Source organism: Eptesicus fuscus, chromosome 7, assembly GCF_027574615.1.
Source record: "Eptesicus fuscus isolate TK198812 chromosome 7, DD_ASM_mEF_20220401, whole genome shotgun sequence".
NCBI lineage: Eukaryota > Metazoa > Chordata > Mammalia > Chiroptera > Vespertilionidae > Eptesicus > Eptesicus fuscus.
The window spans coordinates 45,418,211-45,433,435 of record NC_072479.1 but is presented as its reverse complement, the minus strand read 5'-3'; the positions used below and the strand labels follow the sequence as shown (position 1 = coordinate 45,433,435).

Genomic DNA, 15,225 nt, shown 5'->3' with positions numbered 1-15,225 from the left:
TCTCCTGAAGGACCCACATTAGGAATTTCAATTTGCATGAAGAGCTGATTTTACAGCCAGTTTCTCTGGGGTTCCTGGCCTCTGGATGCTGCTTGTTTCTGCTCATCTGCTCTACTTGTCTCTGTACAAGTTTTCTCTGACTTTTATTTTATTTTTTTTCTGACTTTTAATTGTACATGGCTGTTTCATCTTTGCTAAAGTATCCAGCTAGCAGCAGCCAGTTCTCATTTCTGATTCTTAAGAGAAATATTCTAACTGGCCCAATGTTGGTTTTGTCTCCTCACCTTTTAATTAGCTGTGGCCAAGTGAGAATCCAGTAAGGACCCTAAGAGAATCAGATGGCAGCGAGGGCTTGGTTTTCAAAGAAGGCTATCTGTCCAGCAGCCTCTGAATGTCATTACTACGATCACAGAACAGACTGGTGAAAGGACTCACAATCCAGTACCTTCACTTACTTACCTATAAATGGGGGAACTGGGGTTGAGGTAGGGAAACTCAAGGTCATACAGCAAAGTGAAGAATGGAACCCAGGTCTGTTGAATTGCACCTGTCTCTTCCATGTCATAGTATATTGCCTCTTCAAAGAGACAGTAAGAGTTCCCAGCAGGAAACAGCTGGCTTTCTGACATGCACCCTGCCTTTCTGGCAATGCTTGCTGAGAGCAGGCAGCTCTCCTGTGCACCGTGGGCTGTGGAGCAGCATTCCCCCCCTGGGCGCCAGCAGTGGAATGGCCGGCACAACCTGACCTTCTTCATAAGCAGTATCTAAGTATTAACTTTTGCTATAAACACATTTTTATTTTACGTGTATCCTCAATATTTGTCCACTGTTTAATCTATACTTAATGTATATGCATATTTTATGTACTTGTTGATTAAATGCTTTAATATCTTAGGTTTAAGCTCCTAAAAATTAGAAACTATGCCTATTAAACCCACATTGTTCCAAGCTTGCTTAAATAAGGGACAGCAGAAAGGGACCTAAGGACATCTCCCTCTGCCCTCGATTATTCCAGAAATAACCCATATTGATTGGGTAGAAATGATGTAGAAGAGGACCAGAAAAATATATGCTCCGAGCCTGTCACTCCCTTCTCCTTGCTCATGGCAGACATCACTAATTGATGCCAGCATCCTTCTGCTGAGCAGCAGGATCCTCAATACAACACTCTAGTCATTAGCAATTACTGGAATCTATTGGAAACTTTTGGAAATCTCAGTCTTAATCTCTGGCTCAATTTAATCATCCACTCAATATCCCTCAGTACCCATTTTTCTTCCTGCAGACTCCCAGTGACTGAAGTACTCCCTTTCTTTCCAGTCAGTCAGGCCAATCTTTTATTAGTTTCCATTCCTCTCCATCCTAGACTTTTGCAAGCACAGGCAGTATGTATAATGGTTAGAGTGTGGCCTTTAGACCCATACTGCCTGGGTTAAAATCCCAGCCCTACCATGAACTGCTGGGCCTCCTATTTCTTGGGGATGTAATAAGAGTAATCTTCTCAATTTTTGTTACAGGGCTAAGTGAGCTAATGCACACACAGTACTTTTGACCAAAAAAACAAACAAATAAACAAAAACCTTGCCAAAATAATGAAACAACAACAACAACAATGAACGACTTGGCCGTGCAGGTTAGAGCTTCTGGACTCTGCTTGGCCCATTCCTTTACATGAGTCTGGTTGGTTCTCTCACTGATTTCTCCATTAGCTATTCTAGATCTCCATTACTCTTCAGCTCCCCAAGATGCTGACCTTTTCACCCTTTCTTGACAGTCCCTACAAGGACTCCCTAATCACAGCTAAAAATATATTTATACTAGAGTCTCGATGCACGAAATTCATACAAGAGTAGGCCTTCACAGCCAGGCGGCTGCCTGGATCCCTCCCTCGCAGCTGGGGGTGGCTGCCTCTATTCTGTGGCTGCAGCCCGGGGCGTTGTACCAGAAGGACATCCGGTCTAATTAGCATATTATGCTTTTATTATTATAGATTCTCTCATTCTTTTCTTTAAACTCATAGGAGGAGTTCTTCTATTTTCTGTCTTAGACTAATTATTTCTGTATGTTCTAGATAACTTCCCCTCTTATCCATTTGGGGACCCAATTTCACCAATTATCTCTTTTCTCCATTCATTTCAGCCCTGAAACATGCTCAAATCTCTCCAATCTTAACAAAACAAATTAACACCCCTCTGAACTCTGAATCCCCCTCTGTTGTCACACTTTCTTTCATCTACAGCTAATTAAAAAATATATTTTTATTGATTTCAGAGAGGAAGCGAGAGGGAAAGAGAGATAGAAACAATAATGAGAGAGAATCATTGATCAGTTGCCTCCTGCATGCCCTCTACTGGGGATCAAGCCTGAAACCTGGGCATGTGCCCTGACTGGGAATCGAACCATGACTTCCTGGTTCAAAGGTGGACACTCAACCATTGAGTCATGCTGGCCGGGCATACAACTAATTTTTTTGACATTGGCAAATGTCCCCTGCAGCAAGCCAGATCTTGGTTGAGAACCACTGATATAAGATACGGTAATATAAAATAGAGCACGGAGTATATAACTAAATGCTATGAAGTTCTAAAAAGAGGAGCCATAACGACCTCCAGTCCCTTTATCCACTCACTGCATTTTTCCTGCCAAACCTGCTTCCAAACACCAATTCCTCGGCAGATAGCAAGCACAGCTTGTCTGCATTCCACCCTCCCCTCCCTCCCTCCTCAGCTCACTGCAGTCTGACCACGGGCCCCCAGTTTTCTGAAACCACTCTGCAATGTCTTTCTTCCTAAATGCCAAACCCCATTGACATTTCCTGCCTCCTATCATTTGAATTCTCCACAGCAATTTTACTCTATTGACCATGACTTTTGCCTTGAAACTCTTGCTTTGGCTTCCAAAACCTTTTTTGGTTCTCCTCCAAAAAGAAGAGTGGATCTTTGTTACCTAATTTGCTAGCATCCTTTTCCTTTAAACCTTAGCACTCCTTAAGCAGGGTCCCCTCTTCCTGGCACCCTTTCCCTAGTGGTCTCTTCAGTGCAAAGACTTTAACAGTCACTGGCATGGTCCCTCCTGAGTCCTGCTCTGGAGCCCAGGCCCGACCCTGACTCCAGGAGGTATTGCCTGTAGTCACCTGGGCACTCCCTCTTGCAACTGAAATGCAACACACATTCAGTAAGTCTATTCTTATCTTTCAGCAGTTCTTGCTCTTGTCTAACTGGCTATGAGCTCCTTGACGATATTGATCCTTTCTATTTTCTCTTTCAGTGATCTGAATACAGGACAGTGCATAGCACTCAGTAACTAGTGCTTGAAAGTGCCTTTTGGATTAAGGAATGAATGTACTGGTCCTTTTTCCCTAGCATTGGCAGTGGATTTACCTGCTCAGGTCTAAAATAGAATGTTTTGCTATCCCCAAATTTCCACTCTTCAAGTCCTCCTCCCAGTTAAAGACATCAGTATTTACTCAACTGCTATCCCTTATACTCCTCACCCCATCCCTCATCTTCCATATCTAATCCATGAGCAGGTTCTGTTAGCCAAGCCCTAAATTTCACTATTGGTCACCATCCCTAGCACCATTATTCCTTATCTAACCAACTGCCACCAGCTCCTAACTGGCTTTTCTGCTGCTGCTATTGCCCCTTCTCATCTCAGAAGGATATCTCCAAAACATTCATCAGGTTACCTCGCTCCCTTCCATAAAATGCTCCTTGGCTTCATTGCATCTGTAATATAATCTATTACAGTCTTTTCTAAGGCCCTTCATAAATGAGCCCTTTCCAACCTCTCCCACCCCATCTTTAAAGCCAAACCTGATTCTCAGCCCAACTCCCCTATATGCTGTAGCAAGAGCCCTTTTTGCTATTTCTCAGACCCACCAAGCCTATTATTTTGGTTCACATCTTGTACACCAGCTGCTCCCTCTATCTGGAATGCGCTCCTCCCAGACTCCCCTGGCCGGCTTCTTCTCAACCTTCAAATCTCTGCTCAAATGCCACCTCCTTAGGAAGTCATCCTATGAAAATAGCTCCCCACAGTCATTCTCTAACCCCCATCCTGCTTTATGTCCCTTAGAGCACTTATTATTGTCTCACTTTATATTTGTTAACTTAAACATTAACTTTCTGTAAGATAGCATATAAACTTCATTAAGACAGGGATTTTTTCTTTCCTGTCTACTATTGCACCTCCATGGTATAGAAAAGAAATTGGCTCACAGTAAATACTCAGCAATGTAGGGATAATGCAATCTCTATGTCCAAAGGCATATATGCATGGATTGGCTAAGGTTATTGGCTCTGTGAGGTACTGTTTCATTGGGTGAAGATAACTTTCTTAAATGGGAACTGGCACCAACCTCTAAGACCTACACACATGTTAGCTACTGAGAAGGACTCCCTTCATAATCAGATTTAGGCTCCTGTGGGCCCTCTTCTTGACTAGGACTTGTCTTTGGCCTAGCCCTTAGCCTGCTGAGTCAATTTAGCAAGTCTCCTGCTAACTCAATTTATAGAGTATCCCTCCATCCTTGAATATATAATCAAATCTATCATCCCTCCACCACTGATATCAAATCAAATTCCTCTTAGTAATTTTCAATCCAATGACTCCCTCACCCTCTCCTTGCCTGCTGGCTATAAATTCGGGCTGTCTTTGCTCTCTCGCACATTAGTCTTGAATAAAGTCTTTCTTTTCATTTTTAACAAGTGTCTGGTACAATTTCTCTTTAACATTAGAGACCAAATGGTTACCCACTGGGCTTGTATACATCTATTTAATGAATTTTCATTGTTCCCCTCCAAACCTTATGTTCTTTGCAGTGGGAAGGGTCAAAGAGAGGCTTTTCTTGTCTGTGTGACTGAAGAATATGGATTCTCTAGCATATAGGAGAAAGTCAGGAAGAATAAAGGCTACCTGCTTCTTTTTATCACCTTTATAGTGGCTATTACTTATTTATTTTGTCACATTTATTTTCTACTGTTCTTGTGGTGACATTTTAATGAATAATACAACAACAATGTTCAATTCAAAATGACACCCCAAATCTCCTAAACAAAAGCACGTCAGTGTATAAAAAATAGTTCCCCATCTGCCACGAAATCCATGCAATTCACGGGCAGTCCACTCCTGACTCGGCAGCCAACTGGCGATGATATGGTCGTACCTGCCACATCGAACTCGACTTCCAGGGTGACCTTGCTTGTGATGGAGGAGTCTCGGAGGAGCTGATTGGCTTCTTCGAAGGTGCTATCTTCAGTTGGAATTCCATTAATGGCCATCACTCTGTCTCCAATCTGTAGGACCCCACATCTGAATGTAGAACCACATGTTAGAGGTTGAATAGAGGGTAAATTATCATCAGTTGAAGTTGCCAAATCTGCTTTGTTTGAACCTTGCAAAATGGCATAACCATGTGGTCTTGTTTTTTCAATGCTGTGGGAATCCTATTAGTTAGATCAACTGCAATGTCTTGCACTTTTGCATCTCATGGCTACAAATGTGAGCACGGGAATCTTGACGTATTCCAGCAAAGTAATTAATAATTCAGCACCATGGTATTTTTCTAATCTGATCTGAACCAATATATAGTAATGATGAATGTACATCCCCCCGTGGCAGAGAAATTATTAAAGTTTGAACTTAGAGATTTTTTAATAGATTTTTTTTCCTTTTTAATTAATATACCCTTAGTCCCTGATGGACGAAACCCTGCTAGATAAAGGCATCCATGCTCATAATTCTTCTCAAAACTGATCAAGAACATAAAATTTTATTGTCAGAACAGAGAGTTCATTACATCTTACATTTCCTGCATTGAGCACGGTTCCATAATTTATTAGTTGTCCAAAAAGAGCCGGCGCACAAGCGCACAGCAGAAAAAGATGCCGTGAAAGAAAGCGTCTCACCTCTCTGCAGGGCTGTCAGCCTCAATGTAGGAAATCAGAGGTGGAGAAGAGAGCGTCTCCGTGGCAAACACACTCCCCTGCAGTTGGATCCCAAATCCTGTGACAGGGTCTGCCGTCAGCACAACCTCTGTGGTTTCTGTGTGAACGACCTGGCCAGCCAAGCCCACTGTGCTGGAGGCTAAAGACACTAGAGGAGCAACACGAACAAGAATGATGTCAGGTTGAAACAAACACAAGGAAAACCAGCATTTCTGAAACAGATTGTGGCTCTGAAGAGCAGCTCACTGGCTACGGTGGGAGGTTATATTTTGGCGTTCTGGTAACAAGGTTAGCCAGAGCTGAACGAGATGCGTGAATCTCCTAGTACTAGTCAGTTCTCAGTCATCATACACAATGTAAGGTGTTGCCTCCTCCCCTTACATACCTGCCTATTAGGGGCAATAGTAGGAGTTGCAGGAAGAGGACACTGCAGGGTCAGGGTCAGGGTCAGGGTCAGGGTACCTGGATTCTGGTCCTGGCTCTACTACTGAGAAACCATTAACCTCTTTCCTATCTAGAAGAAGGGGGGTTGGGCTAACTCGTCTGATGGCTTTTCTACTTTAGCTTTAAGATTTACAGACAATCTGCCCTCCAGCTTTGAAGAAATGGTCTGAGTCTGGCTCCCAGAGTGGTGAGGAAGTGCTGGTCATCGACCTCACTCTAGCATCGGGTTGGCATGGTGGAGTCATTTAAACGCTCCATTCCTCCTACTCTCAAATTTGGTCTCTTCAGTCCTTATTTCTTCCCAATGCGTCTCCAACCTACTCTGTCATCTCTTATTTCATTTGTTCCTCTGACAGTCTTCTCAGCCCCCAGGCACACATCTCTGACTGTTCCCACCCCCACCCACGTCACCAAGGCTGCTGCACTCCTGGACGCCTTCCTCTCAGGCGTGACCTGTGCCTCCTTTGCTCCCTGAGAGCAAGAGCTCTGTCTTTAGGGTGACCCTCTGCCGCACTGTCACTTCCTCCCAACAGGGGCTTCTGGCCCTTTAATGGAAACCTGATGAGAACACATACCTCAAAACCTTCTCCAGCCAGAAGCTTGCCTGTGCGGGGCAAGGAGAGAGAAGGGTTTCTTATACTGCTTGCTTTCCATGTGGTGATCTTTTGCTTGTTTGTTCGTTTTTTATTTTTATTTATTTGTGTGTTTTTTTTAACCTCTAACCATTCCTATTTAGAGTTCCATATTCTGTACTCATTTCTGCTTTGTCTCATCTTCAAACCCATAGTTTTCTGTTTACAAAATTCTGCCCCTCTTCCTCACAGACTTCAGAACTTGACTCTTCGTCTATCTCCTCTGACCTACAGCTTTTCCTTGTCCTAAGCCCTTTGACACGATGGGAATGATCTAATGTGCTGGGTTTATGGTTCTTCAGCTCTCCCACTGCTAGCATTCCACCCTGTCCGCTCTCTGCCACAGCGCCCTAGGTGGACCCCAACTTCCTTTGAAATGGGTAGAGCTCCAAGATCTCAGTATCTGAATCCTCCTTGGTGATCACATGTCCTTATTAGCCATCTGTCCCAGTCTCTATGATCTAATTTTCTGCTCTTTATGACTTCTGCTCCCATTGCCTCTCACTTGTCTCCTAGTAGAGTGGTTTTCAGACAATATTTTTAGCAACAGATCCCACCCCCCACCTCTTCAAATGAAGGCATATGATAAGGGATGCCTCTATAGTCAAGATGAAAACAGAGCTACTGCAGTTGATGTTGGAATGAGACCCCACGGCTTCGTCCTCCCTCATAGGGGAATCTGTGAATGCAGTTTGAAGACCATCATCTTTATCCATTGCCTTTTACTAGCATCCTTTCCCTCCACACTCCACCTGGACCTCTGATGAACACTGCAATGATGCATTTGCTGTTAAGATATTCTTAAACCTCACGTGATTATACACTAACACTCTGTCCTCTTTGGTAAGGCCCAGTTAACTCCACCGCTGTTACTAAGTTGCTTAGGGGTATTGAGAAAGTCATGACAAATTCACATTATTCTCTGTGGGGCCCTGGAATCTTTTGCTGCGTAATATTTTGGCACCTTATTAGATTTCTTACAGGATCTGTCTCAAACATTTCTACCCTTAACAAGATCAAACTTGACTCTTTACTTCATTTCTTACAAGACTGAAAATATGCCACCATTTGACAAGAGTTCCTTAAACAACATTGTTTCAATCTTAATTTCTCTGTATCAGCGATTTTCAACCCTTTCATCTCATGGCATTAATTACTAAAATTCTTCAGCACACCAAAAAATATATTACATTTTCTGCCAGCCCGGCAAAAAAATATAGATATAATTTTGATTCATTCACACCAGACAGCTATTGTTGTGTTGGCTGTTGTCATTTTTTAAATTAACAATCTAAAGGAAAAGAGGTCAGAGCCCTTGACTAACTAGTCAAGTATTGCATGTTTTAAAAACTCTTGCAGCGCCCGGGCTGTTTTGGCTCAGTGGATAGAGCGTCGGCCTGTGGACTCAAGGGTCCCAGGTTTGATTCCAGTCAAGGGCATGTATCTGGGTTGCGGGCACATCCCCAGTAAGGGGTGTGCAGGAGGCAGCTGATCGATGTTTCTCTCTCATCGATGTTTCTAACTCTCTATCCCTCTCCATTCCTCTTTGTAAAAAATCAATAAAATATATATATAAAAACAAAACAAAAAACTCTTGCAGCACACCAGTGCGCCATGGCACACCGATTGAAAATCGCTGTTCTGTATCACCATCTGTTCTCTCCCCCATTTTTTCCTGCTTCAGGAAGATGTATCCTTTTTCCATCTCCAGGCTAACTATTAAGTATTTTTGATACTATCCCTTTCCACTCCTGTGATTTTGTGCCATAAAACCTTTCTTGCCACTTTTCCAATTTACTTACTCACTCCCATAGCTTTCTGACCTCTGATTTGTACTGCTTCTAAATGGCTTAAAATTTGGCTTCTTCCTTTACCTTTTACTGAAACTACTCTCACGGATGGCTTCCTGATTGTTAAAATCTATGGCCTCATCTGCTCTAGCCACTAAGTAGCCTCTGGCTTTGGGAACCATCACTTTCTTTCTCAAATTGCTCTCTGGGTTTTGATGAAGCTTGCTTCTTAGTTTCTTTTTTAGCACCGACCGTTCTTTTGCTTTATTTGCATGTCAAGCAAGCTAATGCCCATGGTTCAGTCCTAAGCCCTTTTTAAAAAAAATTTCATTCTTTTCCTCATTTACTTCCAGTAAAATATGATCCAGTAAAATACATATCTTCTCAAGTCTACCTCTCTAGTGATGAATTTCCTGACTTGATAGATGCCAACTACAACGATGTCTCATTGACTCCTCAAGCTCAACATTTTCAAAATTGGGTTAATCACCTTCTCTTTTTCGATGGGACCGCCATTATAGTCCTTCGAGCTTGAAATCTCAAAGTGGCTTTTGACCCACAACTCCCCATTGTCTCAAACTCAATCAATTTTGTTTAAATCCTCCTTTCCATTCTTGTGGTCAATGCCTTAATTGAGGCTTTCATTACTTTTACATCAAGTAATCTAATATACATATTTCTGGGTTCTTTCATGCCAGTGCTTTCAATATATTGTTGCCAGATTAAATTCTCTTCATAATGAGGCCCAGATTTATCCACACCTCTGGAGTAGAGCCTAATCACTTTACCCTCAGTTCTTTGCATCTCTGGAACCCCAGTGCGTGTACCACTCAGTGAATGCTACGTAAGTGAGGAATGAGTCACGTTTTGTGATATCATCTGCATTTTTTGTTTTGAAACCAACATTTCATGTAGATTCTGCTAAGTTAAGGAACTAGAAAGTTGTTCTTTGGGACACAAATTTTTCCATGATGTGGATTGTTCTAGCACTGCAGCTGACATGGTGGAGGATGGTGGCAGGCCAATGTCTGGAAGGAGTAAGGGAACTGTACTTCTTCTAAAGAAGCACCATCATTGTTCTGTCTCAGCAAAATGAAGTCAGTGAGATTACTGCAGCCTGCAGTGGGGAGTGAAGGGAGCCTCCCACCCTAAGGTGGTCGCCTACAGTCCCAAAGTCTGACACATGGACTATCAATTATTTTTGTTTTTAAATTAAATTTATTGACATGGGTTAATTAAATTTTATGTTTCAGGTGTGCAATTCTATAATAAATCATCTGTATGTTGTACTGTGTGTTTGGCAGTCCAAGTCAATTCTCCTTCCATCACCATTTATCCCCCTCTATCCTCTTCTACCTCCTCCAGCCCCTCCTCTCCCTCCAGTAATCACAGTAATACTGTTGTCTGCTTCCTTGAGGTGTTTTTTTGGTTTTGTTTGTTTGTTTTTACTTAATCCCTTCACATTTTTCACCCAGCTCCCCAAACGCCCCTACCCTCTGACAGCTGTCAGTCTTAACTTAGATTCAGCTTTTGTATTTATGAGTCTGTATCTATTTTGTTTGTCTGTTTTGTTTCTATTTTACTTGTCAGTTTATTTGCTCATTAGGCTATCACATATTTTCTAGGATGCTTTTGTGGATGTGAGCTGTACTTTGATTGCTCTCCAGATTACACATTTTTTTAATGCTGGCACAAAACCAATAGAAGATGCCATTTCCTGTTTGTAAGCATCTGGAAAGTTGCATTTCTTTCCAGCTAGTGAGCAGGAACAGAATATTAGAACATCACTTATTTGGCAGATTATTTCCAGTTCTAGGTGAAGTTTGTTTTTTTTAGATGTCAACAAAAATACTTTCTGTGAATCTTTATATATATATTCATCTGAAATCTCAATTTGGTGCAGATTTTTAGACTACTTAATTTGAGTTAGAAACTATTTTTGGACTTCTAAGTCAGAGTCGCCCTGAGGACACAGGCATGACAGAAGGTGTGCAAGTTTCTGAGGGTTGTGCTCTGGGGCATGTCAGGAGATCTACTCCAAAGGAAAGAACAAGTTGCTGCCACTTTCATTCCCTCTGCATAGGAAGAGTCAAAATACTCGATGGGCATCTTTAGATATTAGATATCAATTTCCATGTGCCACTTGGACCCATTAACCAGGTGATCCAAAAAGTTGGATCACTTGGAATGAGCTGTTAAGACGACGCGACAGCTGCTCCCCACAGCGATGCGCGTGGCTACTCCAGGCCGGTGCTTTCTGACGGAAGCTTACAGCCATAGCAATGAGACTCTGACACCAGACTAAACCAGAAGTTATGGCTTGCGATTTCAGAAAGAGAGGAGAAAGGAAATACCAGTGTACAGCTACAGAGAAAACGGATCATTTGAATCCTGTTGCTTCTGGGGAGCAGGACAGAAAGGGACACTGTGTCCCAGTATAATCCTCGTATTACAAGTTCACTTTTAACTATGAGCTTATATATTGTGATAAAAGTAAGAAGGTGAACATTAAAAAAAGAACTTTTAAGTCAGCTGATTACCACCTCCATTCATTAAGAATCAAAAAGAAATGGTCGATTTAATAACAATAGGAGAGATTAGGTGAGATGTAGCAAAGACCCTCTCCAAGGAGAGGCTTGCTATGTTTTTTGGACCAGTTAGAGAAGATGAAAATGTCATTCTGTAGAGGGTTTGAACACAGAACTAAGTACTAATTCACTGTGGGTAGCATTAAATTTATAAGCTCTATCCAGAGGCAAGTTGAGGTGATAGAAATCATTAGGAACTTTAATTTAGGATTAAAAATGTATTAAACATGGGTTTTATAATTATATGAAGTTGTAATTTATCTAATAAATACAGGATTACATTAGAGCTAGGATTTTACAATTCACTCTGAAAGTCCTCTGACACATTGGGATCTAGTCTTTGAAACGGTCAAATTTCATTTGAAATTGCAGGTACTGATTACTCACAGGCATTAACGTCTTGAAAATGATTACCAGACACGATAAATATAAACTGCAGACTCAAAGGTGATGAGCCAGAAGGAAAAACAACCAATATTCCTTGGAAGAGAAAACGATGAGCTTCATTACCCCGCTTCATTGATGTGGTCAAGCAGCAGAGGCAAATGAAGGGGACTTAATCCTGAGTTCAGAAAGTTGTAGAATGAATTCTCTCTCCAGTAGCAAATGCCCCTGCAAGGCCCTGGCCCTGGCCTGAGAGGTGCCCATTTCTACCCGCAGGTGAAGACAGACATGACTGCACTGCTGCCATGCTGTGTGTGAATACCACTGACTGGCGTGTGCCAAGCGTGTGGCCAGGATTCACACCTGCACTGTCCTATCCCTTTCACACCTGGAGGGTTCTTTTCACAGCCCTTCAGGTTTGCAGGGAATGGCCCTGTGTTTTGGTCAACTCTTGCCTTTCCGAGTATAAGTAAGGGAGGGGAACCAAAGACAGTTTTCTAACTCTGAAAGTTTAAAAACCAGCACAAGGTTTCCTTCATTTAGAAGGCTGCGAGGTTTACTGTTAGATATGGAGAGCATTTAAAAAGTATGGAGAGCAAAGGACCTCACAGATTTATTAGTAACACGGTGTTTGTCATTCTTTGACCCTGTAATTTAAGACATCTCACTGAAGTGTTCCACATTTAGGGTCGACCCACTGTGGACACAACACGTGTATCACGTGGTCCAGTTCGGGAGCACAGCGGGGTGGCCAGCAGCTCCCTCCTCCACGCAGGGCTGGTGGGGGCAGATCTGATGCTGTCAACTGCCAGTGTTCTGTGCTCCGTCACTTACAAACGCTTACCGTTAGCTGCCTCGGCCTTCCATTCTCTTTTCAGGGGTTGGTAGAAGGGATAGAAGTTGTTAGTCTTTTTCATTCTCTTCCTCTCAGCTTTCTGCAATGCTGCCCTCCCTAGTAGTAAGTGCCAATGACAAAAGAGGCAAAGACCGTTCCGGGCATGGGCTCTGACGTGGACTCTCTGTTGCATCTCAGGCTGACTGGGCACAGGCAGTCTCCCCACGGGCTCCGGGTGCAGGAGCAGGAGGCAGACGGCAGGGGAACTGGCTCAGTCATGCCACTATCACAGGGTGTGGGGGGTGACGGGGTTCTGGAAGGAGCCCTGGCCTCTGCAGTAGAAAAAGGGCAGCCCGGGTTGTAGGGAAAAGTCAGTAACACTCCAGAAGAGGTGAGGAGAGGTTCCCTCTGTGACACCCTCCGGGCTTTGTGACACTCCTCACAGCCTAGGCGGGGGCTGCTCACCACTGTCCCTGGGAAACTACCAGCACTTTCCTGTTTCAATGCTTGTACACGTGGCCATGGGTTTCCTGTATTTTTCCCTCTAGGCAACGGTACAGAACGTTTTCATATTTATGTGAGAAGATTTTACACTCTGCTGGCCATGTCCTTCCTTTGTCCTGGAAACATATGTGAGAATTCTTTCTGGTTCCCAGGTTCTGGCCTCACATGCTCACCAACACGGCGAGGAGGCTTTTGATTGTATCTGGGACTTTGCCAGGACTCACCATCCATACAAATGGCATGGTTGCTATAGAAACATAAGAATGAGAAAGGGGGCAGCAAGTGGTGGCACAGAATAAACACATAAATAAAGTGGTGGAAATAAACCACGGTGGAGTGAGAGTGGCAATAAAACTTTTATTATCAGTTATTTGGGGAAACCTTTCTCTCTAATGTGACGATTCCAAGCTTAACAACAACAACAAAAGAATGGAACCTAATCTCCGAGGATTTTGGTGTGTGATTTTGGAAAACTAATATTTTAGGTCTCTTTGAAGTTGGAATAAAAAGTTCATAGTTTTTGAATCTTATTGTTGGATTAAAATATAAAATATATGATCTCCTGAGACAAACATTCTGGTCTATATATGGTCAGTGGTGCTCTAGCGGCGAATGTCTACAGCAAACACAAATCGCTAGAAATTTCTTCAACCAGCTTTGTGTTTATAGTTCTACTATGTTGGAGAATAATGTGCTGATTCAAGAGAGAATTTATGAGTTGGCTACGGATGCCAGTGACAGTGTGGCCTCCGCTTTGTTTCCTACTACAAAATTCAAGGTGTGCAAATATCAAACCCATTATCATTCGTTTGTAGTCCCTAATGTGCTTAGTCAACATAGTCAGTCTTACCTAACACAAGCAAATGTTTAGCCATTGAAGCAGAAGTACAAACATTAATGAATTCGTTTTAATTGCTCCTCCCTGCTGAGGGCTGTTAGCCTGTTTCTGTCAGTGAGGAGTGCAGTACACGAAGCTACTATATGTAAAAATATTCATAAACCAATACCGACCACAAGCCCTGAAGGCACTGTATGGAAGACTCAAGATCTATGTGTTATGCCGAAGTGTAACCCCTGTGAAAAAATGCATGAATTTCAGAGGAATGTTAACAGAGTTTCGCACATGACCGTTCAGACTCAGGCAGAATAGCAGCTAACACTTAATCTATTCAAAATAGCTCATTATATAACCTGAAGAGACCGTTTCCTGGGTGGATGGTGGTTAGTCTCCTACACTGATGGCGGCGCTGGTGGCACTGGCAGCAGATCCACCTGCACAGATGAATCTCTGGCAAATAAGCTGAAGAGCCAACAGGCTCAACCACCCCTGCTCACAGAACATTCTCTCTTCACTACCAGCTTTGAAGTTTGGGTTTGGCTTTATTTAATAAAGAACTTAGGGGTGTTCTTTATTTTATTTTCATGGTAAGCGTAGGAAGAGACCCTATCTTCTTTATAGGAACCACATCCATGGCCAAAAGGGACACATAGGATAAAACCCACACACGCTCTAGACTACAGTTAGATCTGGCTGGGAAGATAGGCCTTCTCTTCCTCTAAAACGTAATGTGATGATGATGCGAAATTATGATCTTCCCCAGCAAGAAAAATTAGGAGCGATTTGGATTTCTTCCCTGTTCACACATCATTACCCCTTTTCTCTTTATGTGTATAACCAGTCATCCAAAAGCAAGCAGCCAAGCACATCTTCCTAGTCTTGCTTGGTCTATACGGAGCGTGGCTGTCTGAGAGGGTCATATTCCCAAGAATCCTATCTGAAATTCCTAGACTTTAAGATGCTTGTTGTAAAGATGAATATCCCTCTCATCTTCTTAAGGCTGAAGTGGACAACAGAAATATATGTTCAAGCCATGATTCTCAATGGGGTGGGTCCCTGGGGCAAGTATTGGAATCTTGAGGAATGAGATATTAATAGCATTAAACAAAAGCATGAGATTCTTATGTTTACCAAAAAGGAGACATCGTTTTCAAAAAACTGCTTTAGAGAGAATAAGAAACTAAGAACAAAGGTCATGTTTGAAGCTACCCTGAACACAGGGAAGGAGTTTTAAAGGAAAAATCACATCTTAAGTCATTCTG

The 15,225-nt window shown here is 42.6% G+C and overlaps 1 protein-coding gene across 1 annotated transcript in view; it reads right to left on the bottom strand.

The window, feature by feature from the left end:
- GRIP1 (glutamate receptor interacting protein 1) overlaps nt 1–15,225 on the bottom strand; it is a 233,869-nt gene that overhangs the window by 71,989 nt on the left and 146,655 nt on the right. Inside the window, exons 12-13 of the mRNA XM_028156465.2 lie at nt 5,910–6,096; nt 5,168–5,313 (exon numbers count right to left, since the gene is read on the bottom strand). Of these exons, the coding sequence (XP_028012266.2) occupies nt 5,168–5,313; nt 5,910–6,096 (333 nt within the window). The remainder of the gene's footprint in view (nt 1–5,167; nt 5,314–5,909; nt 6,097–15,225) is intronic.